The 26,678-nt window shown below is 34.8% G+C and overlaps 3 protein-coding genes across 7 annotated transcripts; 1 reads left to right on the plus strand and 2 right to left on the minus strand.

Annotated features, from left to right (window-relative positions):
* On the plus strand, positions 176-9,484 carry LOC18597873 (TBC1 domain family member 8B). 5 transcript variants are annotated; one of them, XM_018121449.1, is made up of 18 exons: positions 176-696; positions 1,401-1,470; positions 1,598-2,503; positions 2,588-2,728; positions 2,851-2,964; positions 3,702-3,760; positions 4,076-4,142; positions 4,335-4,386; positions 4,484-4,576; positions 4,706-4,789; positions 4,881-5,293; positions 5,971-6,032; positions 6,342-6,411; positions 6,554-6,634; positions 6,741-6,842; positions 7,490-7,614; positions 7,695-7,741; positions 7,902-8,048. In XM_018121449.1, the coding sequence occupies exons 1-18, from the start codon at positions 650-652 to the stop codon at positions 7,937-7,939; spliced, it is 2,571 nt and encodes an 856-aa protein (XP_017976938.1). In that variant the 5' UTR covers positions 176-649; the 3' UTR covers positions 7,940-8,048. The 5 variants fall into 5 exon arrangements, with proteins under 5 accessions (XP_017976938.1, XP_017976939.1, XP_017976940.1 ...); XM_018121450.1 differs by having other exon boundaries at positions 7,870-8,047; XM_007027127.2 differs by lacking the exons at positions 7,695-7,741; positions 7,902-8,048 and adding exons at positions 8,778-8,868; positions 9,134-9,484 and having other exon boundaries at positions 187-696.
* LOC18597875 (serine/threonine-protein kinase CDL1) lies at positions 9,568-12,677 on the minus strand. Its single transcript, XM_018121452.1, has 5 exons — positions 12,351-12,677; positions 11,224-11,396; positions 10,923-11,112; positions 10,423-10,814; positions 9,568-10,218 (listed from the first exon to the last, which is right to left on the minus strand). Exons 1-5 carry the CDS (start codon positions 12,454-12,456, stop codon positions 9,895-9,897), a joined length of 1,185 nt encoding a protein of 394 aa, XP_017976941.1. The 5' UTR covers positions 12,457-12,677; the 3' UTR covers positions 9,568-9,894.
* On the minus strand, positions 18,121-23,442 carry LOC18597877 (WRKY transcription factor 44). The gene is made up of 7 exons (XM_018121847.1): positions 23,139-23,442; positions 22,939-23,019; positions 20,582-21,041; positions 20,369-20,500; positions 19,442-20,169; positions 19,147-19,305; positions 18,121-18,820 (listed from the first exon to the last, which is right to left on the minus strand). The coding sequence occupies exons 3-7, from the start codon at positions 20,798-20,800 to the stop codon at positions 18,634-18,636; spliced, it is 1,425 nt and encodes a 474-aa protein (XP_017977336.1). The 5' UTR covers positions 20,801-21,041; positions 22,939-23,019; positions 23,139-23,442; the 3' UTR covers positions 18,121-18,633.

Genomic DNA, 26,678 nt, shown 5'->3' on the forward strand with positions numbered 1-26,678 from the left:
ATAATTGAACAAGAAACCAAACAATGGATTATGCAAAATTACGAGGGTGCCAGTCCAATCCAAGCCCCGACAATGTATGTCGCAAAGGATTGCCTTGCCTTTACATCACCAAACAAAACGACAGTGGTAAATAAGAAAAACGACAAGAGAGGATAGCGTGGAGTTAAATAATCTGTCGAGACCAGATGACCATAGGATTAGAAGCACTCGACTGGAGCCCACTCGGTCAAACCTTTAAACCTCACCCGTCTGTAAGTGACAGTTATGCCTATCGGCGTACTACCGTTTCAAAATGTGGAAAAGAAGTCATCGCCATTCGCCCATGTCGCACACGTCACTATCAATCTGAAACGGATTCAGTGATTTTAACATCGCCAAAAACATAAAAAGCCCGCTAATTTAAACACGTGCCAATCAGTTCAATTACAGGAGTAACGACTAGAACTGGAAACAAAAGGTTCGAAAAACCAGCAACTTCAGCTGGGAGCTTACTCACGAGATCAAAAAAAAAAAAAAAACCGCGAAAATTCAGTTAGCACAGATCAAGAAACATCCTTAGATCTTCCGAATCATTAAAATTAAACCCAGAATTTTTTGTTTATAATAAAAAAAATTTAAAAACAAATTGTAGGTGTTAATCGACCCGACAATGACGGAGTCGAACTTGAATCTCCTTGAAGCTCTCGAGCCAAAGAGGTACTTGAGTTTTCAGTTTTCTTGTTATTACATTTGTCTTTACAGCCTGATTTTTCTCCTTTTTATTTTGACAATTTCTAGGTTTTGGAGTTCTACTGTTTCAGTTAGCAAATTTTAAAGAAAAATAAAAAAAAAACTAACTAATTAAACAAATCTAACTTCTTTCCTTGGTTAGTCACCTTTTTCAAGCTCTCATTATTTTTCTCTTAAATGGGTTTTAATTTTTTGAGCTAAAAAAAAATAAAGTTGAGTGATTGGTGTACTTTTAACATGGATTTTATAGTTGTTTTGGTGGGTTTTTAGAGTGTAAAATGTAGTAACAAAAGAGTGGTGCGATTTTGCTTTGTGAAATGTGGCATGAGTTTAATGTGAAGCAAAAGAAAGCTATGGGCAGTTATAGAATTGCAAGTGTTTGTCAAGTATGTTGTTGTCCTTGTTAAGCAGGCGCTCACTGGAGGTCGATTCCAGGCAAGTTCAGTTGTTTTCTAACCCTTTGCATGTTCATTTATATTTTAAGATAGATAATTTTATAAATCTGTTTTTTTTGGGGTCTAAATTTCTAGTCATATCTGATGTTGAAATTGTTTATACTTATAGTCAGGATCCTAGAGCGATGGGATCCTTTTTTTTTTTTTGAATTTTTTCTTTGTTTTCGGTCCTCTGTTTTGATTTGCATTTGAATACATGCACAATAATGTCGACAGGGATGCCTATGGATTTGCTGTGAGACCTCAACACATACAAACATATAGACAGTACGTTAACATCTACAAGGTACATTTTTTCCTTCTAGGTTTAATTCTTAGTCGAATTAGCTGTTGTTTGCATTTGCCATAAAAAATATGTATAAAATTTATGTATCCTCAGTTTTGGTTATTGATATAGTAATTCATTATACCAGGAAGAGGAAGAGGAAAGATCAGAGAAATGGAAGATCTTCTTGGAACAGCATGCAAAACCTACTGAACCATGCTTTTCTGAGGTGGAAGATAGAAAAATATTGCAGGCTGAAGCTACTGAGATGAAAGAAAAGCCTCTTCCTGAGGAAAATAAAGAGAGCTTGCATGTAGAAGCTAGTGAGGGAAATGAAGAGGCTGCTATTGAAGCAAAAGAAGAGACTACTTCTGAGAAGGAACACAAAGTGATTTTTCAGAGTGAAGCTACCCAATTGAATGTAGAAGCTGCTTCAGAGGAGGGATGTAGAAAGACATGCCAAGGTGAAGCTATTAAAGTGAAAGAGGAGGTTGATTCTGTAGATGAAAGCAAAGAGACATCGCAGACTGAAGCCACTGAGTTAGAAGAAGGGGTTGCCTCAAAGAGGATCAAGGAAGGGGATGCTCCAAGTACAAAGCTTGATTCTGCTGGTTCAACAGAAAAACCTGATTCTGCTAGTTTGCAAGAAAGTAAAACAGAAAAGCCAGATTCTGCTCATTCAACAGAAAGTGAAAGAGAAAAGGAGGTGCAGCTTGCAGAAGAAACAAAGACACGTAAAGTTGAAAGATGGGCTAAGACTAGACCAGTCCTTTGTGCCATTGAGAATATGATGAATTCACGGGCTAAGAAGGGAAAGAATATGAAAAATATGAATATGAATGAAAGCGGAGACCATCTTCCATCAATAAAAGAGGCAAGATCCCCAGAACCAGAATCTGAGGATGAGTTCGAGGAAAAGGTCTGTGTTAATGTGAGGTCTTCTAGGGAAGAAAACGATGCAGGCAATGAGGCATCTCAAGAATCCTTTTTCCCTTGGAAAGAAGAGCTGGAGAGCCTCGTTCATGGAGGAGTGCCAAAGGATCTCAGAGGGGAGGTGAGGTTGAAACTTTTCTATTTGGTATGTCTTAATATTATTTTGTTGAAAATTGCATTGTCTGCTATAATATGGTCATTGCAGGTATGGCAAGCCTTTGTAGGTGTTAAGGCTCGACGAGTGGAGAGATATTACGAGGATTTGCTGGCTCAAGAAACCTATGAGGATGATCAGCAAAGTAACTCATCTGGCGTGTTCAGAAAATGGAAAAGGCAGATTGAGAAGGTCATTAGATGCATGTGCCTTGGACTTTATCGTTCAATCTTTTCAATTCGTAGGTGCTACACCTTTTGCTTTATATTGTCCTTACAATTCTCCCTAGACTAACTTGTCTGTTTATTTTGCAGGATTTACCGCGGACTTTTCCAGGTCATCCTGCTTTGAATGATAATGGTAGGGATTCCTTGAGGCGTTTACTTTTAGCCTATGCTCGACATAACCCCTCTGTTGGGTACTGTCAGGTAATTGTTGAATTAAAAGTTCTTTCTCTGCAAATTTAGTTGAACTGGGACTACTGTGTTAGTATTATCTTAATTGATATCTCTCTTTCAAACTTGAACCATAATATGGCAACTGTCTTCTCCTTTATCTGTATAAACCAACTTGTACTTTTCATAGTTGTCCATCTACATCATAAGCTCTCTCTCTCTCTCTCTCAAGTTTTATTTGCACTCTTATATTCTTTAGAATCTATCTAAGAATCTTTTCTTTAGAAATTATTTAAAACTTTATCCAATTTCTTATCATTTCCTTGGTTTCAGTGATGCTGTTGCTGTATAAGTACAGCACAAAGAGGTCATAATTCTGTTGATTATAAAATTTTGGGACCTCACAGAACAACTCTAATGTTCTAAAACCATGAACTTATGTTACATTAGACTTTTTCACCTTATGAGTTGATCAAATTGCTCACCAATAGTTCATAAGTATGTATAGTTTTTTCCTTCCTAATCTGTTTCGCCAGAACAGTTGTGAGCATAAAGTTTAAGTGCAACTTGAAGGCTTGATAGTCCAGTAGGGTATTAATGGAAATTTTTATTTTAAAACACATGTCAGCAGTTTTCCGTTTGGATTCCCAGTTTATATTTGTTCTGAATGGATCTTAGTGACCTCTCTCTGCAAGTGATTAATTTTTTAATAATTATTACCCCTTGTTGCTCTTACTATTTTCATTTAATTTGACATAAAAAATATGCAGGCAATGAATTTCTTTGCTGGATTGTTGCTACTTCTGATGCCAGAGGAAAATGCCTTTTGGTAGGTTCAGGTTAGCTATTTATAAAATGGTTGATTTCTGAAAGTAGTTACTTCTATCGTTAGTATATTTTGTACAGTTTATCCTAGAACTGGTTTTGGGGTATGCAGAACCTTTTTTGACCACCTTTGTCCCAGTAAATTGTTGTGAAGAACTTTTTTGTACTTTTCCCAAAAAAGGAGTCTCTTTTCTAAACATGGCTGTCTTATTCTCTTGTGCTAGTTTTTGTACAAAGGCATAAATGGTTACATGCATACTCATGATACAAGAATAGCTAGGTCAGCTTTAAAGACTGATTTCTTTCGATGTATTCTCAGGACCTTGGTGGGCATTATTGACAATTATTTTGATGGGTACTATACAGAGGAAATGATAGAATCTCAGGTTTTTTAATTTGTTAAATTACTTTCTTTTTTTTTTTTTTTGATACAATTGCATGTTCTTTAGCAAATGTCTCTAGTTGCCTTGCAAGTTCAGCATCTATCTTCATGTTCACCAACGTGCTGATCTTGGAGTATTTCTTAAGGGATTTTGCCAATTTACAACTTATGACTCTAATTATTTATATTTTCATAGGTTGACCAACTTGTATTTGAAGAGTTGATGCGTGAAAGATTTCCCAAATTGGGTTTGTTTGCTTTTCAACATTTTCTTTATTAATTATCTTCTCATGCATTACATGAAATAATATGGGTAGATCTTTTTCATCTATGCTTCTGGTGCAGTCAATCATCTGGATTACTTGGGAGTGCAGGTGGCATGGATTTCTGGACCCTGGTTTCTTTCCATATTTGTTAATATGCTTCCTTGGGAGAGCGGTACGATTTGGAGTTAGTGATGCAAGTTAAATTTGTCTAATTATTTCACTCAAAACGCTTAGTTCTAAGCACCCTGCATTCTCTTTGTTAGAAATCATGTTTACCTAGTGATGGATTTCTTCATCTCAGTTCTTCGCATTTGGGATGTGCTTCTATTTGAAGGAAATCGTGTTATGCTATTTCGAACGGCCCTTGCTCTAATGGAATTATATGGTATTGAGATTTTATATTTATAAAATTCGTGAAGCATTAACTGTGGATGATGAATTCAAAGAGCAGTCTAGTTACATGAAGTTTACTGTAGGTCCTGCCTTAGTTACAACTAAAGATGCTGGGGATGCCATCACTTTGCTGCAGTCCCTTGCTGGCTCAACATTTGACAGCAGCCAACTTGTTTTGACTGCCTGCATGGGGTTTTTGGCTGTGACTGATGCTAGATTACAAGACTTGAGAGATAAGCATAGGCCTGCTGTGCTAGCAATTGTTGAGGAAAGAACAAAAAGAGGTCGAGTTTGGAAAGATTCAAAAGGACTTGCATCTAAGCTGTACAGTTTCAAGCATGATCGTGGGTCACTGCTGGAAGAAACAAAGCCTGCTCAAGAGGTAGCTGATGGAGACATATCTAATTTGGAGACTCGTTCGTCGAATCTGGATGAATTGCTTTGTAGCCTAAATGCTGATTCAGAAGTAGATTCCCTACCAGATCTTCAAGAACAGGTAGTTTTCTTTGTTTGTCTTCTTAACACTTGTACACTGCATTTCTAATATTTTAGGAAGCTATTCACCAATGGTACCTGTTTTATATTTCATGGTCCACATGCTGCAGATTGTACATGCTTAATCTATTGACTTCTAAGTTCCATGAGCAGTTGACGTTTGCCTACTTTTCTTTCACCTTATCAGCTTTAACCAAATGCTGGTTTGAGCTGCCCTTGTTCAGTGATGTGAATATAGAAAATTACATATCAGATTCAAGAATTAGCATGGCTTCAGCACAATCTTGTATAACCTGGGTAAAACGATATCGATTTAGATCTGTTTTTGCATTTTGATGAGCCACTAAACATCAATGGTGCTAGACAATGCAAATAAAAGAACATTGAGAGCAGGTATTTTAACTACAATGCTTGAACTGTTGAATGTTGATATGATTGAACAAATAGCCTGTGGCTTCTTCGTATGACTTAATAAAGGCTTGAAAATTCTCTGCTGTTAAAACCAACCTCCTTAAGTTATGCATTTTTAACCTAATAACCCTGAATGAGCTATAATTATACTCACTAAAACTTATTCTAGGTTTTCAGATAGTGTTTCACTTGTAATTAATTGGATTGATATGAGTAATCACTGTGCAACTCCTTTTGAAATTTCGATCATTAACAGTTTATGCGCAGGTTGATTGGATGAAGGTTGAGCTATGTAGGTTGCTTGAGGAAAAAAGAGCTGCCATACTCCGGTTAGTATTCTACTGTCTGTGGTTTCTGATTTTTTTTTTCTCTAACATCTATTTCTACTTGCCCTGCTTTATTCAATCATGGTAATATAATAAAGCATCATGTCTGCCACTTATCTCAACATTTCAGCGAAGTTGCTTCATTCAAGACAGCTACAGATGAAAGTGCATCTCCTGAAACTATAGATAGCAATCTACTTCAGAATTAGGAACCATTTTCATGTTTTCTTGACATGAATTATTTCTGATGTTGTCAAAGTGCTTCTAAAACCTATCATTTTACCTGTAACCATGGTTCCTGTTCTTTTCCAGAGCTGAGGAGCTAGAGACAGCACTTGTGGAGATGGTCAAAGAAGATAACCGACGGCAATTGAGTGCAAAGGTATATGTAAATTTATTTGTATGAATATGTTATATCTGCCCAACTTATCATTTGGTCGATGGTAATACTTCTCCTACGGCTATGTAAGCTTTGGGTTACTCAAGTTGCTTGCAGGATTTGAAGTTTTTTAATAATGCTGCAGATTGAACAGTTAGAGCAAGAGGTGGCTGATCTACAGCAAGCCCTTGCTGATAAGAAAGAACAAGAAGCTGCTATGCTTAAGGTTAAAATTTTGCCTCTTGTTTCTCTAATGCATTTTTTTGGAACTATGTTTTAATGCTTATTCTATTATGAGTTCTCTAGTGATTTTTAGGTTCTATGTGCTACAGGTTTTGATGCGGCTAGAGCAAGAGCAAAGGATAACTGAAGATGCTCGCAGAAACACAGAGCAAGATGCAGCTGCCCAGAGATATGCAGTTACTGTGCTTCAGGTTCTTTACTGTTCTTGATGTCCTTGATATGACGGGAATGTTAAACTATAGATTTTATATTGTTCTTCATGTGTGATTGAACGAGAAGTTCGAAGATATTTGGGTATACACCAAAGAGGACTACTCATTCTGTTTTTCATTTGAGTTTGATGCTAGATGACATATTGTTGCGATGTGACTCCTAGCACAAAACTTAAGCTACTGATAGGCAATTTGTTCAGATAACAACTTCATGGCTTGGTTAAGCTGTCAAATAGTTATGCATTTCCCCCCATTGTCCTCAACATTTTACCTCAATTACATTATATGTCTTATATGTTTCTCTGTAAAGTAGTTCTCCTGTTGGCATAAGATGATTGCAGAATTTAAAACTTGAATGGCTTAACTATTTGGAAATTATTTTATACATTTATCTTTTGATATGTTGTACTCCCCTTAACTGTCTCAAGCCTTTCACTACAAGAATTGAGATTTGTTCTTTTCTTGTAATTTGTGAATTATGCAGTTCCTTATTAAGGTGCCTCATAGCTGATTGTTACTTCCTTTTCTGTGCTCTGATTGATTGTGAGATCCCATGAGTAGGGTGTATTTCTCTTTCCTTATTCTTTTGTTACTATATTGATTCTCATAAAATGATACATTTGCAGGAAAAATATGAGAAGGCTATGGCTTCTATTGCTCAGATGGAAAAGAGGGTGGTTATGGCAGAATCAATGTTGGAGGCTACCTTGCAATATCAATCTGGCCAAGCTAAAGCACTATCATCTCCACGGTAAGAAACATTGTAAGCCTCACTCATCTCCATTTCTATATCCATACGTATTCAAAATGTTCTGATAAATTTTCATTCAGCTTGATGCTGATGAAGAAAACTAAGGGCCAAAAAGCAAAGAGCATAGGTAAAACTAAAATCAAATCTTATTCTAACCCTTAAGTTAATGCCCCTAAGTGAAATTTGAGAAGAGAAACTGCCAATACATATGCAAGCTTCATGTGACCCATTTTCAACTTTGCCTTGCAAAACAAGCATTCATGCAGTAATATCTGTTCTCTAAGCAGTCCAATGGTTAGTAGACCAACAAATGACAGAAGAATAGGAAGTGGTGTAGAACCACACCTTTATGGCAGTACCAGGGCTTTACTCAATATTGAGGAGTTCCGTTCTTATCATAACTAAGGTTGGATGTTTATAGCTGTATATTCTTAATTTTGTTCTTTCAGTCAAATTTTTTATTTTGTCATTCTCTCTCTTTCTTCACTCTTTCTGTAAAAAAAATCTGATTCAATGTGTGTGTGTGTGTGTGTGTGGATATACAGGTCTGATGGAACTGATTGAGTGTTCAATCATCCAGTATCTGATTGAGAATAATAAAATAAAGTATTTATAGTTACATGTTCTCATAAATAGGCAATTCTGCAATTAATCGTAAACATAATTAAAACCCGTTCTGCATTAGAAGGTCAATGTTTTCAAATGAGGAGAAGAAACAAAGGCTATGCATCATTAAATTGCAGAACTTGGTACAAGGTCTGTTTGTCATTATAAAATTCCATTCTAGGGAACAGGTTGAAAAAGATTTTAGGGGAATAATCCTTTCTTTTCTATTTAAAAGCTTTCATTGAACAATTAATTTTTTGCCGTTTTTTTTAAAATATGAACTGTTGTTCACTTGTTTCTCATGTAAGGAAATAAAAAAACTGCATTCCTGGTTGGAATAAGATTGTAACCCGTTTGCAAATTATAATTGAAAACAGTCATCTTTTATGGCTGAGATCTCAATGACATTCAACTCTCTACTCAAAAGCAGGACAATGCTATGGTGCAAGATTTTGTTTATGCATGTTATGAATTACATCTGCTTAATGGATATTTTTCCACAAGCGGCCAGATGCATCCACATAGTTTGTCTTAACAAAGATAGCATGCTTTTGTAGGGCTCAGCGTAATCAGGCCTCCACACAGGACAGTCCCAGAAGAAAGGCAGGGATATTGTCATTCGGACTTGGCTGGCGTGACAAGAACAAGGTAAAAGTATGCATTGCTGTGTTTTGGCAGGTGTTACTGCAAATGCCGCAGTGGCTTTGTGGTCCTCATGTAGATGAAATATTTTATCTAACTGTTTTGGAGCATTAACCGCACATTGTGAAATATCAGTCTATATCCTTGAAATAAAGTTCATGGTGCTACAAATATCTTGAGGTTTTTTGTTAGTTTTAGAGTTTAGAAAATGCTGCATACCTATTTTCTTTGCCTTTATTTGAAGCTTGTAAACTTGGATTTGATATGGCAGGGCAAACCCAATTTTGAGGAGTCTACAGACGGTAAATCCTGGGAGGAAACTTAAACCCTAGACCAAGAGAAGAACTAGCCCTGGTGCCATATCATTCTTTGAATTTGTGCCTCCACTGCCAAGAAGTCACTTCTCTGCATCTGTTCTGATATTTAATAGCTCTGTTTCCTTATCTGTAGTTATGAGTATACTGGCAATTAATTAATGGTAAGAGAGGGGTCTATTTGTATAAAGTATCAATTTGAACCCAAGTAGACTTGTAGAAGTCAGATTAATTTGACTTTAATCAAATGTGTAGCAGCACGTTATACATTAATCAGCAAACAAAGATTTTTATTTTAATTTCCACAATTTTTGAACCATTGAATTACTTGATTCTATCATTTCTATCTCTTTCATGCATTCAGTGTATAGTATGATTGTACAAGAAGATATCACTGCCTGATAAGAAAGCATCTGATTATATTATGGATATGATTGAATTTTCATGTACATAGGAAAACAGCAGCTACAAATATCTCCTAACAACAAACGCAATAGCTTATAAAAATGTGCCTTTGGTTTGTAAGAAATAAGCAAAATTTGGTAACGAGGCATGTTATGTAAGGCAGGCACTATGCATTTAGCCTGAAACTCCTAGCCCTGTGATTTCATTTACATTAAAAGATGCCACAACTCATAACATCATCATTACCAGCGTCTATCAATAGTTGGCAGATCCCAGGGAAGCGTCCAATGAGCATGAAGAATCCAAGCAAGTATCAACTTAACCTTCTCGTTCGATCCCTTTCAGACCCACTGCCACCGTTGGGCTTCTTATCTCTATCTCTCTTCGTCCGTGGAGGAGTACCAGGGGCCAAGCGGGAACCCTGCACTGATTGTGTATCTGGTTCAAACTTTTGAGAAGCAAGGTAAGTCAAAGCTGTGACTACATCAGCAATGAGAGGTCGCATATTTGGCTGCTCCTGAACACACATTGCTGCCACTGCAAGTGCTTGGAATAAGCCTCTTGGAGGATACTGCCCTTGAAGCATTGGATCAGCCATTTGAGAGAATTTTTTTCGGTCTTTGAATAATGGCCTTGCCTGCAACAAAGGTCAGGATAGAAGTGAAACTTTTGCAACCTGACAGAAAATCACTATTTTTAGCTTTTATCTATAAGTTTTTCTTGTTCTTGTTGCACTCCTCATCAATATGTGAAATAGCTAATTTAATTTATGGTTGAAGACTAATTACAACAAAATTGGAAGCAAGCCAAAGTTTTAGATACATTGTTATCTGTTTCTTACCCATGCTACTAGATTCTGTTCCCCCGCAGCTTTTGAATTGTCAATTGCTTTCCTGCCGGTTATGATTTCCAGAAGAACAACCCCAAAGCTATAAACATCTGATTTCAGAGTTAGTTGACCAGTCATTGCATACTCTGGGGCACAGTATCCATAGGTGCCCATAACCCTTGTAGATACATGGGTGTTATCGCCAACAGGCCCAAGTTTGGCCAAGCCAAAATCAGATAGCTTAGGAAAACATCCTTCACCAAGTAAAATGTTGGAGCATTTCAAATCTCGGTATATAACAGGGGGGCTGGCTTTGTCATGTAAATACTCCAACCCTTTTGCAGCCCCAGCAGCTATTTTCATTCTTGTGTTCCAGTCCAGCCTTTTCTTACCAGGTGAAATGTCTGCGAATATTAAGCATAAGAAATCATCCTCCTGTTAGAGCAAATGAAAAACAGAGAAAAAATTCGGTGACAAATAAAAAAAACATGAGGAGTTAATGCAATACATACCATGTAAATGATCTTCGAGAGATCCTAAGGGCATATATTCATAAACCAGAAGCCTTTGATCTCCATCAGCACAATACCCAGTAAGATTAACAAGGTTAGGATGGTGAAGTAGGCTAAGCATTAAAACTTCAACAAGAAATTCCCTGTTCCCTTGCAACCCATTACGATCAAGTTGCTTTATAGCGACAACCTACACCCATCAAGAAATCAAGATTCAATTGCCACCTTAGGCGAAAGCAAGCCTTCATTTGACTTGTATAAGCTGTTAACTTTGTTTCAGGTTTTTCACTTTACAACTAACCTGATTTGTACTCTCCAGACGCCCTTTGTACACTCTACCAAAACCTCCTTCTCCCAAAAGGCATTCTGCTCTAAAATTCTTAGTTGCTGTTGCCAATTCACGAAATGTAAAAATCTGTGCAGCAATATGTTCACCCCCTCCACTTCTAGATGTCTCCCCACTTGATGAGGAATCTGTTTGCAATTTGTGTGAACAAATAAAAGATGATGAAAATGTTGGCAAAAACCAATAATTGTTTGCATTTGATTCTAGAGGAGATAAACCAAGGCACAACAAGGAAACCACATACAAAATAGGAATGCAAAAGAAAAACACCAAGAACACACTGAGCTGGATTTTGCCAAGACATGCGCTAAAGACTGATCGATCATCATACCACAATTTCACCTCACAAAATCTATCATATTGCTTACAAAATCTTCAAGGCATATGCAACATATATGAGGTGTATCCAAAATCCCATCTGAGCAAGGATTTTGCTACTTTGGTCCATCACTTGAAATTAACAGACAAAATGAAGGAAAAAGAAAAAGGGTCAAGGCTTGCCAAGAGTTACAAATAAAGGGGAAAGAAAATAATCAGTGACAAAGTGCAACACTTTCATTATGTACTTGCACAGAAGTTTGTCACCTAGAAATACTAATACTTTACGTTAAAAAGAACAAAATTAGACAGAATCCAAAACTATAAGTAAAATCCATAAGCAGTCTAGCTTGCAAAACAGAAGCAGTACGTTTAATTACCTCATACCTACCAATATGCATGCAAAGAAATTACCTTGTAAGCTACTGATAAGCAAACTCAATAAAGAAAAAAAATAAACAATTGATCAAGCAATCAAGTCCTCTAATTTTTTTTCCTTTCCCCTTCTAAGTATACAGGATATTGATCCAAAATCTATCCGAACATCCAAAACAAACCTGAATTACCTAACAACTGATCAACTTGCATAAAATCCAGATAACGAACACAAGTATTTAATTTCAAAAACCAATAAAACACATAAAAACCATACTATTAGTTAATCAACATAACAGCATAAATACCTCTTTCTGTCACAGTAACATAAAAAGAAATAAAAAAGGTCATACATTTGTTAACTTTTATATAATATAAAAAAGCATTACCTGAAGAAGGTTTGATTTGATCAAGTGGCATCTGCTCCATCTTTTTGTTCTTCTTAGACTTATTAGCTTTGGTATTTGATTTGCCAGAACAAGGAAGCCACCCCATGATTCTTCTTCCTTGCTTCTTTCTCCCCTCTTTCACTTCAAAAAAAAAAAACCCCTTTACTGCTATCAAAACATTAAAACAACATCAACCCATTTCTTTAACAACCTTAACATCACTCAAAACAAAGAAACTTAGATGCAGATTTCACAAGCTTTTATTACCAAAGAGCCCAACGTTTTTGTTTTCCAGTAACGTTTACTTTTTTTTTTCTGATTTCTTTTATTCCTTTCAGAATTACGTTATTGGCTTAAAGATTTTTAATTTTGGACCACTTATTCATACGGTGTCGTTTTAGGTGCGTGGAACTGGAGTCAGGAAGATGGTCCTCGAACGTGGGTCCCATTAACGGGATTCAATGTTATCTTCTTTCAATTGAAAAAGAATAAAAGATAGATTTCCTAACCGTCGGATCTGATTAAATAATAAAATAAGACCGGCTGGGGGAACGTAATTGACGGACGTGATTGAAATTTGCACGTGGACTTTGGTCCATGGAAAAAGGTTTTCATAGTACTATTAATTTGCCCTTTCTAGGCAAAACTTTTTCTTGGCTCTACATTTGACAGCTGGTCACAAAACAATCATGCAGCCATATTTGAACTACATAGTAAAAATTTAAAATGACAAAGGAACATCCAGTTCAACTTTTACAAATTAATATTTTTAGTATTAAAAAAACTATTAATTAATTAAAATATTATTTAATTGATAAATTAATAAATTAATAATTTATATATTAATTAATAAAAAATTAATTTATTAAAATATTTTTCATTTTTTTCAAATATTAAATTGAATATATATGTACCGTGCATAACCTTTTTTTAATACAAAAACACTATATTAAAGCTTCTTAATATAATAAAATAAGTTATAGAAAATACATCAATTTAGATTTTAAATTTAAATATTTTTTTATTTGAACTATTTTCACGAGTTCATAATTTTAATAAAAAATATTTATTAAATATAAAAAATATTTATTTATAAACTCAAAATTTATTTTTATTTTTATTATGAGATCAATGACGTGTTTTTCTATCTAATTGTGCAACTTCTCTGTTGCACCGACTCTTTTACTCATAAAAAAACTTAATTCGATATTGAAATCTCATTTCAACGAAGTGTTGAATATTTACTTATGAAAAAATTTATCAATAAAGCCTAATAAGTTAACTCATGTTTCTTTTTGGTCGGGAATAAATTATGGGTTGATGGCACATCATAGACACCAATATGCTAACAACAACCTCTCTTTTCTTTGATTAAACTTTAACAATTAGCTTAGCATTTGGTCCCGAAACCAACAAAATCAATATTTGCGTGAAAATCACGGATATTAATTATGATCTTTTTTCATAAAATAAACAAAAATAAGGAGACATGGTCAAGATTTTTCTAGATTCTGGAAAATTTTGATCATGACCTTGGTAACAAAACGAGTGAAATTAACAATAATCTATCGCCAAGTCCACATCATGGACCCCAAATAGAAAATCACTGTCATTCATATGCAAAACAAAGGACGTTTAGCTAGTGCATTTCAATGTCAAACCAATATAAATTTTTTTTTTTACAATATCTTAACTAAATATATGAATTTAATATAAATAAAGTACGTATTCTTTTTTGAAATGAATTTTATGTGTATGTATACGAATTAAATACTTATAATATAGTAAACTTTGTCATTATTGTTATTATAAGATTGATATTGAGAAAACTTTGGTAGTATAAAATGTATTGTATGGATTAATAATTAGTAAAACTTCATTTGCTGTTTGATTGCACCTCTGCTTGGGAAACATGGAGCTCATGCTGCCGAAAATGGGGTGTCAATTGGGTCTTACCAGATGATGCTCCCTCATTCTTTGATTCATGGATAAATTACCCTATTTCTGCCAACCAAAAGAATGCTCGGAAAATGCTTTTTTTATGCAAATTTATAGAGATTGTGTTTTTCCTTTAATTAGAAAAAAAAATTTAAATTTTACTTTTTAAATAAAATATATATATTAACTAATAAATTAAATACTCAAATACTATAAACATCGTAGTTACGTGAAAATGAAATTATAAGAATTTTTTTTTTATAATTAAAAGAGAGAGGATTCGAATTATGTTCTTTAAGTAAGAGATTATGCATCAACCAATGAACCAAATGCTCGAGTGCAATTATAAAAAATTTGTTGCTAAACAAATTGTTGAATTACTCTCATCGGGCTCTGGCTACGGTGCAAAGGAAGATGACAGATGGGTACATCCCCACTAGCATTTGTCTCATTGCTGCCCTTAGCAAAACGAATAAAGCTTCCAAGCATAGGAAACAGCCACTTGGAATCCCTCCCTCCCTCCCTCCCTACCTACCCCACCCCCACCCCCACCAGCCTCCCTCAAACTTAATACAGACGGTGCCGCCAAAGGGAAGCCAGGACCAGCTGGCATCGGGGGTGTTTTGAGGGACCATCTTGGCTTCATAAAAGTTGCATTCTCCAACCACATAGGCATTGAAGAGTCAAACTATGCTGCATTTCAAGCCATTCAGGAAGGAATCAGATTTTTCTCTCACCATGAGCCACATCCGATGTCCTGGAAGTGGAAAGTGGTTCTTCCAATGCCATCAGCTGGACTAAAGACCACAACAAGGTCTGGCGCATGAAAACTATCTCCGATGCCATTGAAGTCTATTCGTGTGGCTGCTCTGGAATTTCGTTTAAACATATCCTACGTGAAACCAACACAGTGGCAGATGGATTGGACAAAGTGGGTGTGACAAGGACCAATAATTTTTGTGCTTGCTTCAGGAACTTACGCAGGGATGAAGCTACTGACCCCCTCCCCTGATCTTTCTGGTTTTGGTGTGCTGAGCAGTTTACCTAAGTTGTTGTAGTTCATTGCCTTTAAGTCTTGATAGTTTGACTTTGTGACTGAGTGTTATTAGGCACATCAGGACTCTCCGGATACTTGCCCGTCCCTATGTGGGGGACCTTTTTGATCTTTTTGCAAGTCACTATGTGACTCTCTGTTAGTCTCCATTGAGAGACATCCTTCAGCAATAAAATCTCAGCCTTTCAAAAAAAAAAAATTAGTAAAACTTACTTCAAAGCTTTTGGACATGACTTTTTCTTGTTATCTCTTTGTGAAATTTGGGTTATTGTTCAGTTCCGTTTCTTGTTTGTGCCAATGGTTTCTTATCGTCATGGAACAGACGTATTGGTTAAACCCTGCCATGGACATGCCGATGGGACGTTTCCACCAATGACCGCTGCAGCCTCCACCTCCACTTTTCACTTTTAGCCCAAGAAAGAAATGTCCGAGTGAGGGTTGGTCTGCTTAGCAAAAGATTTGGTTTCTGATTATTTATTTCCACTTCAATTTTTTCTGTTGTGTATGTATCATCTGCAACATGGGATGTTGATGTTATCTCTCTCAGTTGCTTAAGAAGGGTTCAGGAGCATAGTAACAGAAGAACATTACTCCCAACTTTGAAGTGAAATAAAGAGAAAATGCTAGCAAGGAGGAGGACCTAGCCTTTTTCAGTGCATAAAAATAAAGAAAGGTGAAAGTGTTGGGATCAGTCCTACAGCCAATTAGGATTGGTTAAGGTTTGATTCCAATCATACAACAATATCATTCATATTGAGTTATTAAAGATTTTTCTTCATCAATTACAATAAGTTATAAGTTTAATTGGATGAAGTTTATAAGATTAATATGCCTTGCAAGGAAACTATAATGGGTTACAGTTATGAGATCTTTATGCATCAAAGCGTAATCTCAAAATGTTCCTGATCAATGTATCATTGAGACTGGACATCAATGATACTTAAAGATTGGTATATTCTATGTTCCTTACTTGAAAAGTAAGCAACCGATCTCATAGATTGAAGTAACTTGGAACTAAAATGTAGGTGCTTGCCTATGAGAGCAAGTTCACTGAACATGATTTTTCATGAGAAGTGCATTTGGTATTTCACTCAAGTGTCTATGCAATACTTCTCATGTGTCAATTATGTAAATACTCTCTAGACTTGAAACACTAGGTTGTCTTATGTGTGGAGTGTTATGTTTTGATTTCATCCCTATGAATGCCTAACTAAGGATGCCTAAACAAGATGTTTTTGGGTATAGCATGAAACATGTGAAGGTAAATGAGTGATCAAGATAAGAATCATCATCCCAAGTGATGCAGGGGATATATCCTAACTGTTCTTTGTTGATATCAGCTTATTGAAGTCATTGACCGAGGTGACTTAAAGATTATGAAAGAAGTTTCATAAGTCTTTATAACCTGATGATCAAACTTTAAAAACGAATATGGAGATCAATAAGAGTAGATACTGCATCATACTCTTATTATCTCCAGGATATACGATGAGGGAATGAATTACACTGAAAGACTGATCATTGAAAGGTTAAGTCAAACCATCTTGACTCTTCTAACATTTGGGTGGCCATTATGGATTGCTAGATCCCAATCTTGGTTTATAAACTCTAGGTAGTTAACTTGATTAATGATAAATTTAAATTAGTTTAAATTTATCTAATTTTAAGTTTAATTTAAGAATTATATGTTGAGTTTATTGTCAACATGTTAGAAGCCTAATGAGTCACACACCTAAAATGAATGTTGAAAATAAAATGGGAGAGGTGATTAAGTTGGACTTAATCAAATTAGAAGTTATGAGCTTTTCAAGCATTTGATTAAAATTGTTTAATTAAGTTGTGCCTAATTGATTAAATTTGTTTAATTAAGTCATTGGACCTAATTGATTAAAATTGTTTAATTAAATTGTTGGGCTTAATTAAATTATTGGACCTAATTGATTAAATTAAACAATTAAGTTACTTAGATTTCTATAGGACTTAATTAAATTATTTATTCAAATTATTGGATTAATTGGTAATTACAAAATACTTTTGTAATGAAGGTTTAAAATTAATTTCAGGTATAAATACCTTGCTATAGCCTCCAAACAAAAAGAGTGGAAACGGTTGAAAAAAAAAAAAGAGTGAACGGCACATTAAAAATTCTTTTGTCTTGTCGTTCATTGTGTGAAGAAAAATAGTTTTTCATTCACTTTATTTATTATTATTATTATTATTTTTTTGTGTTCAGCACTATAATTTTGTGTGAATTATGAGTTTATGAAACTCATCTTTCCTAGTACATTGTCAAAGCATAGCACTTTCAATCATAAAAAAGAAATTTCTCATTCATTGGTGTAGATCACCATTAGAAGCTACACAAGGATCCCTTGAACAACTTTGGTTTGCAACAACCGAGCTAAAGTGGTTGAGCTTTTTGAAGGCTAATTTGGTAGTTTAACAAAAGATTTATCAATTTTTGTTATTTAAGTAAAGTGATATGATCATATATTTTTATTTTAATTTAATTATGTACTCGATTTGACATGAAAGAGATCTTAAGAAGGTGAGATGTAAATTTAATTTTTAAATTTATTTTCATTACGTTTTATTTATATATAAAGCATGATCAGCCCTCACCCAACAAATAGAGTATGAGCTGACACCATTTTCCTCTTTCGCCAAGTAAGAGACATACATGTCATAAAAAGATTTGAGTCACGTCAATGCGGAAGTAACCTTGCAAAAACAAAATGTCAATGCACAAGTAATTTGTATCAAAATTCTGCAGATATGTAGAGAAGTAGAGGCAGCAAAAAGTTCCGAGTGGACTTTGATGCCTTCTCTCTGAGATAGCATCATAATCAACAGACATTCTTGGCATAATTGCCAGAAGTTAGGATTGATCACTTAAGTAACAAAGACCTAAAGCTGCCCTGAAGTTGTTACAAGACCTCTAGAAACCTGAAACAAAACAGTGCTGATATATATAACATATTAGATGTGCAGTTATTACTTATTATCTCATGGAGGAAACAATTAATTTAAGAAAGAATGCAATAAGTTGAAGGCAGGCGGCATTAGAAGAAGATGAGGATCCGTAATGTCCTCCCTCTAATTTGAATTGCCAACAGAAAACTGCCTTCATAGCTAAAATTCACAAGAAGGTGGCATAGTAAATTTAGTAAAAAGTCATATATTGTGAGCTTCACAGTCACTTCAGGTCTTTGGTTCTGATGGCCTTGAGTCCGGAGCGCCTTTATCAAGACCAAATATCAAGTTGGAGACTATACCTTCTTTCAGTTGCTATCATCGCTTGTCTTTACTAGCAGGTGAATTAGAATCTGGATCAGAGGCCACAGGATTTGTGTTCCTAAGTGGCATCTCGTGGTTATGTTTGCCTTCATACGTTGTGATGAAAGCTCTTGGATCATCCGATGCTCTTTCCACATGCTTGCGCACATTGCACTTAAGACTCGTGCATCTATAGTAACTTCTGCAAGACAAATTACCCAAAGTAGTAAGAAAACAAGGCTAAGAAACTACATGGTCGGTGGATGATGCATATATAGTACGTGTATCATATATGTCTTATAGATGCTGCATCTATTTTGGACTATGGAGAGGTTGTGATCGCATGTTTTATTAGAGAAGGAACTGCTTGCAAAAGTGTTTAGCTATCACAAACCAACAATACCATGATTCAAGCAGTAGAGTGAAAACAAAATCACTCAAAAGTAGGAAGGGGCACCACATTAAGCCTAAAGGAGGTCCTATCAGCTATGAATTATGATGTGTATCTTGAACAAGTTGAATTTTAACCTGGGATATGGATTTCCCTTCACCACCTTCTGCCCATACTTTCTCCACCGAAAGCCATCTCCCATAATCTCAGAATCTGTACAACTTTGCACTACAACACGAGGTTCCTGGATGCCTTCCCCTGAGGTGCCCACTTCACTGGATTGATTCTCACTTTTCCTGAAGGAAACAGATCATAATTCAACACAATTTGAATTAGCTAAATGCTTTCAATTAAAGAATTGTATGTGATTTCAAACCGCTTTGTGTGGCAAATTCTCAAAGACCTAAAATCCTTATCATCTCAATTTCTTACCTTCTTTTACTCCTAGGCTCATCATCTTCTCCCTCCTTGCTTCGTTCCTCACATTCCCCACTAAGACCAATGGAATTTTCTGAAGTTACACCAGCATTAACAGCTCCAGTAGTAACATGCTCATGAGATAGCACAGCTTTCCCTTGATAAGATGAGGGAGCAGACAATCCGACTTCATTCTGATTTTCAACTCTACCTTCAGAACCTTCATTCCTTTCATTAGGATTATTACTCCACAATGAGTTGTTGGTATCTTGACCAGTCCCATCAGAAGTAAAGCCTAACCCTTGGGTCCCAGACGAATTTCGTTTGGGAGGCTGAGGCTTTGAATGGTTGTGTTCACCCTTGTAGACAATTTCAGCTATTTGACCATCAAATGATCTTTCAACTTTCTTTTTTACAGGACAATTTGGGTGTGTACACTTATAGTAGCTTCGTGGATACTCACTTCCTTTCACTTGCTTTTGCCCATATTTCCTCCAATTATAGCCATCATAAGAAGGCCGATCAATATTTGCTGCAGCTGGTAAGCTTTTTGGATCCTCCTCCATGTTCTGAGATCCCACCTTTGAGGGTTCACTTGTCTGATCTGTTTCTGCGTGTGATGGAGCATTCTGGTGAAAATTAGGACAAACTTGGGATCTGAAATTCTTTTTCTCTTGGTTTGTATGTTGAGCTGGTGCCTCTGTTGATTGCAGTGTTTGTTGATTGCTAATGCTGAAGTTCCCCTGCAAAATTGAAACTCTAATATCAGTAGAAGGACCTGGGCTTCGGCAAAATTAACATCACTCCATCTCAATGAGTATGGCATAGATAATGAGCATCTGTGGGGATAAATATTATCTTGGACTAGTTATTAGTATTCTTTAATCTAGAAGTGGCAGTTTCTCTAGTAGATAAACTAACACATGGAGTTCTGCAACTAACCATGTTTGCCAAGAGAGAAACAGTTGTCTTCGATACAAGCTTTGCCTGTGGTTTGTATACTACGGTAGGTTTGACATTTGATTTTAAAACCTTATCAGATGAACTAGAAACACCTATTCCAGGGAGCTCTGCCTGAAATTGTCAGATGACAAAGCGATGAGAGGAAAAAAAATCTCAAAATGAGAAAGATATCCAGATGAAATAAGAGGAAACCTGGGAAGAAGCCGCAGCAGATGGAGCTTGATTCACCGCTGGCTTGAACCTCACTGTCTTTGGTCTAATTGCAGGAACTGCAGTTTCAGAACAGGCATTAGGGGGTGAGGCATTGATGGCACCTGCAAGCAACTCCGAGAAAGACTTAAAACTAGAGCAAGTAGGCTTTGAAGCTACTGGCTTAGCTATGACTATCCTCTCTGCTTCTTTAACCTCCATTTTAATAAATATACGAAATGTCAATTATATTTTACAGGAGCATAATATGCTGGAAAGAAGCCTTGCAAACCCAACTATGCCATGCCCTTGATACTCAATTAAGCTGAATAGCAGTAGAAAATAGTATTGTTCTTGAGAAGGAAAACTTGCTGAAGGAGGGATGTTCAGAAGATGTTATAGAATTCACTCTCTGCCAGTGTCAGCTTCAGTTATGCACAGCTCAAAATCAACATATTCAGACCTGTGCGCACCAGGATTATGTAAGTAACATGTATAAATAGAAGACTAAATTGATAAGTGTTACAAAAGAAAGTTACATGCGAATGAGTGTGTGTCCTCAAAAAGATTAGATACATATCATAAACCAAACAACTCGGTGCACGCTACAGCAGATATATCTGGGTAGCAAAATCTGTTTATAGAGTTCATAAAAACTAGCTCTAATTCAACATTGTGCCGTATTTTAACGCTAATAAGACCATCTCTAAAATACACACTTGTTTCATCATATATTACCTCCCACATATTAGTAAGAGTAGAAAAGCAACCTTTTCACAAGCTAAATAACCATAAATTATGAGATAGGAAGGCATAAAGGACACAGAGAAAGGTGATGAAGAAAGCTCCAAAAACTAGAACCTCCTCCTCAGCCAGCTGGAAAAAGCTCATGTAAAATAATAACGGCACACATTATCACCATTTCATTGCTAATTCATTTCCTTCTGCCTTGCAATTGGTAGCTAACGGGTATTAGGAGATAGTCCCTGTGAAATTCCTCTGCTCTCAGGTTATTACTGCATATAATATTAGAATGACATAGCCTTTTATTGGAGGAGAGATAAGCAGTCCCAAAAACCTTCCCCGCAGTAAAAGATGTTGAGCTCTATCAGCTTCGGATGCAAACAGAATTGTTCTCTCTCAGTCTCAACAAAATAGCAAACTCACAGCACAAACATGAACCAACTGGGTGATTTTTGAACCATTTCTAGGATCCACTTTTCATGAACTAATGCAGCTATCAATACCCTCTCAGAGTTGCTTAACATTCATAATATCATTAACCTATAAATTGTCCTAAATCAGGGTGTTTGCTATGGAACAAACTATCAACTATGGCAGAATACCTCAGCAGTAAGACTATGGCATGGAGAAAGTTCAAACGATACCGGTGACAGGAATTTTCCTTTTAAAGGTATGCCAAATGAATAAATTGGATAAGACAGATATCCTGCTTTCTGGAAAGTCTCTAAAGCTGCACTCATACTTGAATGTAGTTGAATAATTGAACCAACTTTTGCTGACAGAGAAAACTTCTCTCTTCAACCTTCAGAGTAGCTACCGCATTCTGAACCAAACGTTTATGCTTAGAAAATAAAATTGAGAGATTGAAATATGCTGAAACTTCCCCATTTTCTCCATTTTATAAACCAACACTAGTTATTTCCCAGCTTTCCTCGCCAGCAGTATGTACAAAGATGCTCAAACATTTGCTCTGCTACTTCAAAACGATAACACAATCATAATACAAACTCCCTTCACCCTTACCTTAATCCTATCTAGAAGATAACCCAGCTGCTATTTGACAGTTTTCCTCCTCTGGTCATGAAGAGCCTAAATTTCAGGATTTCCAAATAAAATGTAGGCCAGAACCCAGAAAATCACTGACCATAGATCAAGATAAAGCTCATCTTTAGTTACAGTTACGACCATAGATGAAGAGAAGTCTCTACACTTCCAACCTACAGTAACTACAACAAAACACCACCATATTTACATCAAATAGACTCTAGTCTATATCAACCTTGTGAACCAATATCTTCTTTTCTAGAAAAATTTAACTACCCCATATTGCTTTATGAAGAAGGAAAAAAAAACAAATATTTAGGATTGTGCGAAAGAAAGATAAGCTCGTTTTACTTGTCACAGTAATAACAAGCCCAAAAAAAGTCCTTCTCTGCAGAGAAAATCCAAACCCCAAGAATAAAATATTTACAAAAAAAAAAAGGAAAGAGGAAATCTGAAAGTTCAACTGATTAGTTCAAAGCAAAACGTAGATAAACACAAAAAAAAATCTAAAAATAAAAAATAATGCTGAAGGAAATGAAAAGAGTAACAGCAGAAAGGAAATGAGAACTGACCAGAATGGCAGATAAGTAATACACTTAACAACTTGTTTTTGCTTCCATGAAATCTCATTTCATTCACTCTTTTAGCTCAGTCTGCATAACAGACCAAGGAATTTGACCTCAGAAACTTCTTCAGCAGGAAAAAAAAAACGTAGATGCATACATGTAGAAAAGGAAACGTGACTGAAACTCTGAAACACAAAGAACTTGACCTCGAAGAGCGAGAAAGCTTAACCAGTTAACAAAGGAAACACAATATATTGTTTATACATGAAATGATAGTTCTTTCTGTGTGTTCTTGAACTTATTAAAGAGAAAACAGGCTTGGAAACAAAAGGGTTTGGATTAAACTGGTTTCTTTAGAGCAGCAACCCATGTTTCTTTCAAGGCCAGAGAAAAAGATTAAGATTTCGGTTTAGTGTCTGAAACTGGGAATGTGAGGAAGTTCCATAGTTTTGACAGGAGGAAAAGGAGCAAAAAAGAATGAAGAAGAAAGGTTGCTAAAGGTAAAATAATGAGGCGAAAATCCCACCAAAAGTATTTTTATTTTTGTTTTATTTAATGTTATTTTATTAATAAATTATAAATTTTGGTTGTCCGTTTCTTTTCTGGAAATGTTTTGCCTATTTGGGAAATTTGTTGTATACATATGAGATTTGCATCAGACGCTGGTGATTGGTGGATTAGACGGGGGAGAGAGAGAGAGAGTGATGGTATGGCCAACTAACTGTCTCTGTGTCTCGTTTGACTCTCTGATACAGGTCCTTTCCATCATAAAATTTTGAAACCCTAGCCCACCTTCCCCGTCACAGCGCGTGTAACACGACGAGTCTACTGCTCCCGTTTTGTCTTCGTTCCACAAAAGACTGTTTCTACCCATGTTTTTTTCATGGGAAGGTAAAAATTACAAGGGTAAAAGAGTCCTTCCATGTGAACCGTGAGCCCTTGTAGCCGTTTGGGTATATAAATGAAGCCGTTGGGTTTGTATTGGAGACTGGTCCTAACGTGTGTGGGTTTTTTTTTTTTTTTTATAATTGAGGATAGAAAATTTTAACTCTACTATTTACGTAGGAGAGAAAGATTTTAACTTTATTTTTTAAGTAAAAAAATTATATATTAATAAATAAATTAAATGTTCAGATGTCCTAACGTATGTGGTTAAAGAGCCAAATGATTTAATTCTGTTGAGCTATTAATTTAATGTTATATTTGTAATAACTCTAACATTGTTGATATTTCAAATATATATATATATATATATAATTACAAAAGACTATAGAGAGTATTCCTCCAACCATCAAATAACTATTTTAATAAAATATTTTCAAAATTTCGATTAGTATTTTGTATATAATTTCTGTTCTTACAAATGGTTAGTTGTCAATTTTATCCAATAAAATTGACAAAATACCCTTAATTCAAAGATAATTTATTGGTTCACTATATTTTTTTAATTTTATGAGGCAAAATTAATATCCCACAAGAAGTTATCCACATGATACAATTAAGAAAAAAAATTCACATAATGCTGATTAAATAAAAAATTGAAAAAGTTTTATTTGGAAAAAGTTGAAATCATAATGGGTATAGATCGAGTTTAATAGTTGATTTGAGATATAAAATGTCAAGTTCCTTAAGATACATAATTAAAAATCTCCACTATTATATACTTTTGTCAAAAGAATGAGGGAGAAGAAGGAGGAAAATTTAAGAGAATTTTGTGTACATAAAAGGCAACAATTTGTCAAAATAGCTTGAACACATGCACTAGGATAAGATTAGCAAGTTAAGCAAATAGGGCTTGTCATTTTGTCATGGTCAAAAACCCAAAAACACTCAACACATTTTCATTTCACCCATTGACTTACTGCATTTTGGTGTTGAAAACAATGCAGATGATGACTATCATATAAGGAAAAAAGGGTTTAAAAATACAAAAAAGACTAATTGAATCAAGATTTGGTCAAGCAGAATCAAGAAACAAGAATTCTAAGAATGTAACCCATATAATAATTAAAGACTGTTTTTTAATTGAAAAAAAAATAAAATCCTATTATTTAAGTGAAAAATTATACGCTAATTAATGAATCAAATGTTCGAATATTAATTATTAAAAACTTTATAAATTATTTCACTGTGTTGAGATAATCAAACTGTAAGATTATGGTAAAGCCGCCCTCTCATAATCAAAATCATAATTGCTCCACTCAATGAAGACTTTGGAGACTTTTATCATAGATTTGTCGAAAGCTATAATTAAATTTATTTTTATAAAAATAAATAAATAATTTAATTTGAATTTATTTATATCCAAAATTTATCTCGATGTAAAATATTTATCAAATATAATAATCAGAAATATTTTTAATTACTCTAATTATATTGAAATTGTTAAAATAAAAATTGAGAAATTCTAACTTTATATATATATCTTTTGAGGAAGGCTTTGAAGATTAGTTGAGGGGATAACGACTTTTGGACTGTTAGTTGGGGGCCTGGGATGGGGTTGGGGGGGGTGTAGGGTGGTGTGGAGCTGTCGACCAACTTTCAAACCGAAATTCTAAGTGCGTGACCGGTAGTTGTGTTAGTGTCTCTCGCACGTGCCATGAATTGCCTCCAGCCAAGGGCATTGACTGAAGTAATTAAACTGTTGGGTACGGCATCGTTTAAGGATCTTTTTTTTTTTAATAATTTCTTTATACTTAACGAATAATTAACGCAAGTTGAGCCGGGTCTTAATTATTATAGCAGATATCCATATCCCTTCTAAGTAAATAATTAGGTTCGAGTTGTAATAGTTATTGCTAATTGGATTGAAGTACATGCTTACATATATGATATTATTATAATATTAACTACGCTACATGAACTCGAGATTAATTTACTGTATGTTAAGTTTTTTTTTTTTACATTAATTTTAAAGTTTAAAGTACAATATTTTGTATACTTTTTAAAAAAAATTTACTCTATGATTAATGAAGTATTTAAAATGAAGAGTTCATATAACATACAATAGAATGACTTTATTTTAGAAATGGGTTTAGAATGAATTGAAGCGTACTCTAAATCAATAATAAATATGGTGACAAAAATCAATTATAAGTGAAAAAAGTTACAAAATAAAAAATATATAAAAGTAAGAATCGTACGAAAACAAAGCATTGAATGAGAATATAAGAGCTTCGAAATGTATATCTCTAAACAATTTAAAAGCTATAGGGGAGTCAGAATACTGTGGGCTTGCTCCTCTATTAGAGACATCATTCTCAAAGAATACCTCTTATATATCTCTAAATATGGATATATTATATTTAAGTAATGGTTTACTTGTTTGATAATGCTTTGTTGGTAATTTCTGTCGGTGATAGTCTTTTTCAATGAAAAATTTGGTGGCATTAGAAATTTATTTATACTCAAAAAATTTTCAATTATTATTTTTTAGTTAACGAATTTCATCGAAAAATAACAAAATTAATTGTCTGTTTATAATTCAATAAAAAAAGCAAAAACTTTATTTTTATTAAGAAATTAAATATTGACAAATAAAAGATTCAAGCTCCATCTCTATTGATACCTGAGCATTTGATTCATTGATTGTTGTATTATCTCATATTTAAAGAGAAGGGTTTGATCCCTCCTCTCTAATTATATATATAAAAAAAAATCCATCTCTATTGACTTGTTATATCAACTTGTTCATATTTTAATTTTCTAAAAAAAAATATCCATTTTCTTTTGATGTTATAGAAATT

Source organism: Theobroma cacao, chromosome 5 (genome assembly GCF_000208745.1).
Source record: "Theobroma cacao cultivar B97-61/B2 chromosome 5, Criollo_cocoa_genome_V2, whole genome shotgun sequence".
Classification (NCBI taxonomy): Eukaryota; Viridiplantae; Streptophyta; class Magnoliopsida; order Malvales; family Malvaceae; genus Theobroma; species Theobroma cacao.

What these genes read in the sequence shown, in the direction of transcription:
- LOC18597873 (XM_007027127.2), top strand. Translation starts at nt 650, where the DNA reads ATGACGGAGTCGAACTTGAATCTCCTTGAAGCTCTCGAGCCAAAGAG. An exon ending in TATGCTTCCTTGGGAGAGCG is followed by an intron (nt 4,577 to 4,705) that starts GTACGATTTGGA and finishes TCTTCATCTCAG; the next exon opens with TTCTTCGCATTTGGGATGTG. An exon ending in GCTGGCGTGACAAGAACAAG is followed by an intron (nt 8,869 to 9,133) that starts GTAAAAGTATGC and finishes TTGATATGGCAG; the next exon opens with GGCAAACCCAATTTTGAGGA.
- LOC18597875 (XM_018121452.1), bottom strand. Translation starts at nt 12,456, where the DNA reads ATGGGGTGGCTTCCTTGTTCTGGCAAATCAAATACCAAAGCTAATAAG. An exon ending in TCTCGAAGATCATTTACATG is followed by an intron (nt 10,815 to 10,922) that starts GTATGTATTGCA and finishes TAATATTCGCAG; the next exon opens with ACATTTCACCTGGTAAGAAA. An exon ending in AACAGAATCTAGTAGCATGG is followed by an intron (nt 10,219 to 10,422) that starts GTAAGAAACAGA and finishes CCTTTGTTGCAG; the next exon opens with GCAAGGCCATTATTCAAAGA.
- LOC18597877 (XM_018121847.1), bottom strand. Translation starts at nt 20,800, where the DNA reads ATGGAGGTTAAAGAAGCAGAGAGGATAGTCATAGCTAAGCCAGTAGCT. An exon ending in TTTCTCTCTTGGCAAACATG is followed by an intron (nt 20,170 to 20,368) that starts GTTAGTTGCAGA and finishes TCAATTTTGCAG; the next exon opens with GGGAACTTCAGCATTAGCAA. An exon ending in GAGCCTAGGAGTAAAAGAAG is followed by an intron (nt 19,306 to 19,441) that starts GTAAGAAATTGA and finishes TGTTTCCTTCAG; the next exon opens with GAAAAGTGAGAATCAATCCA.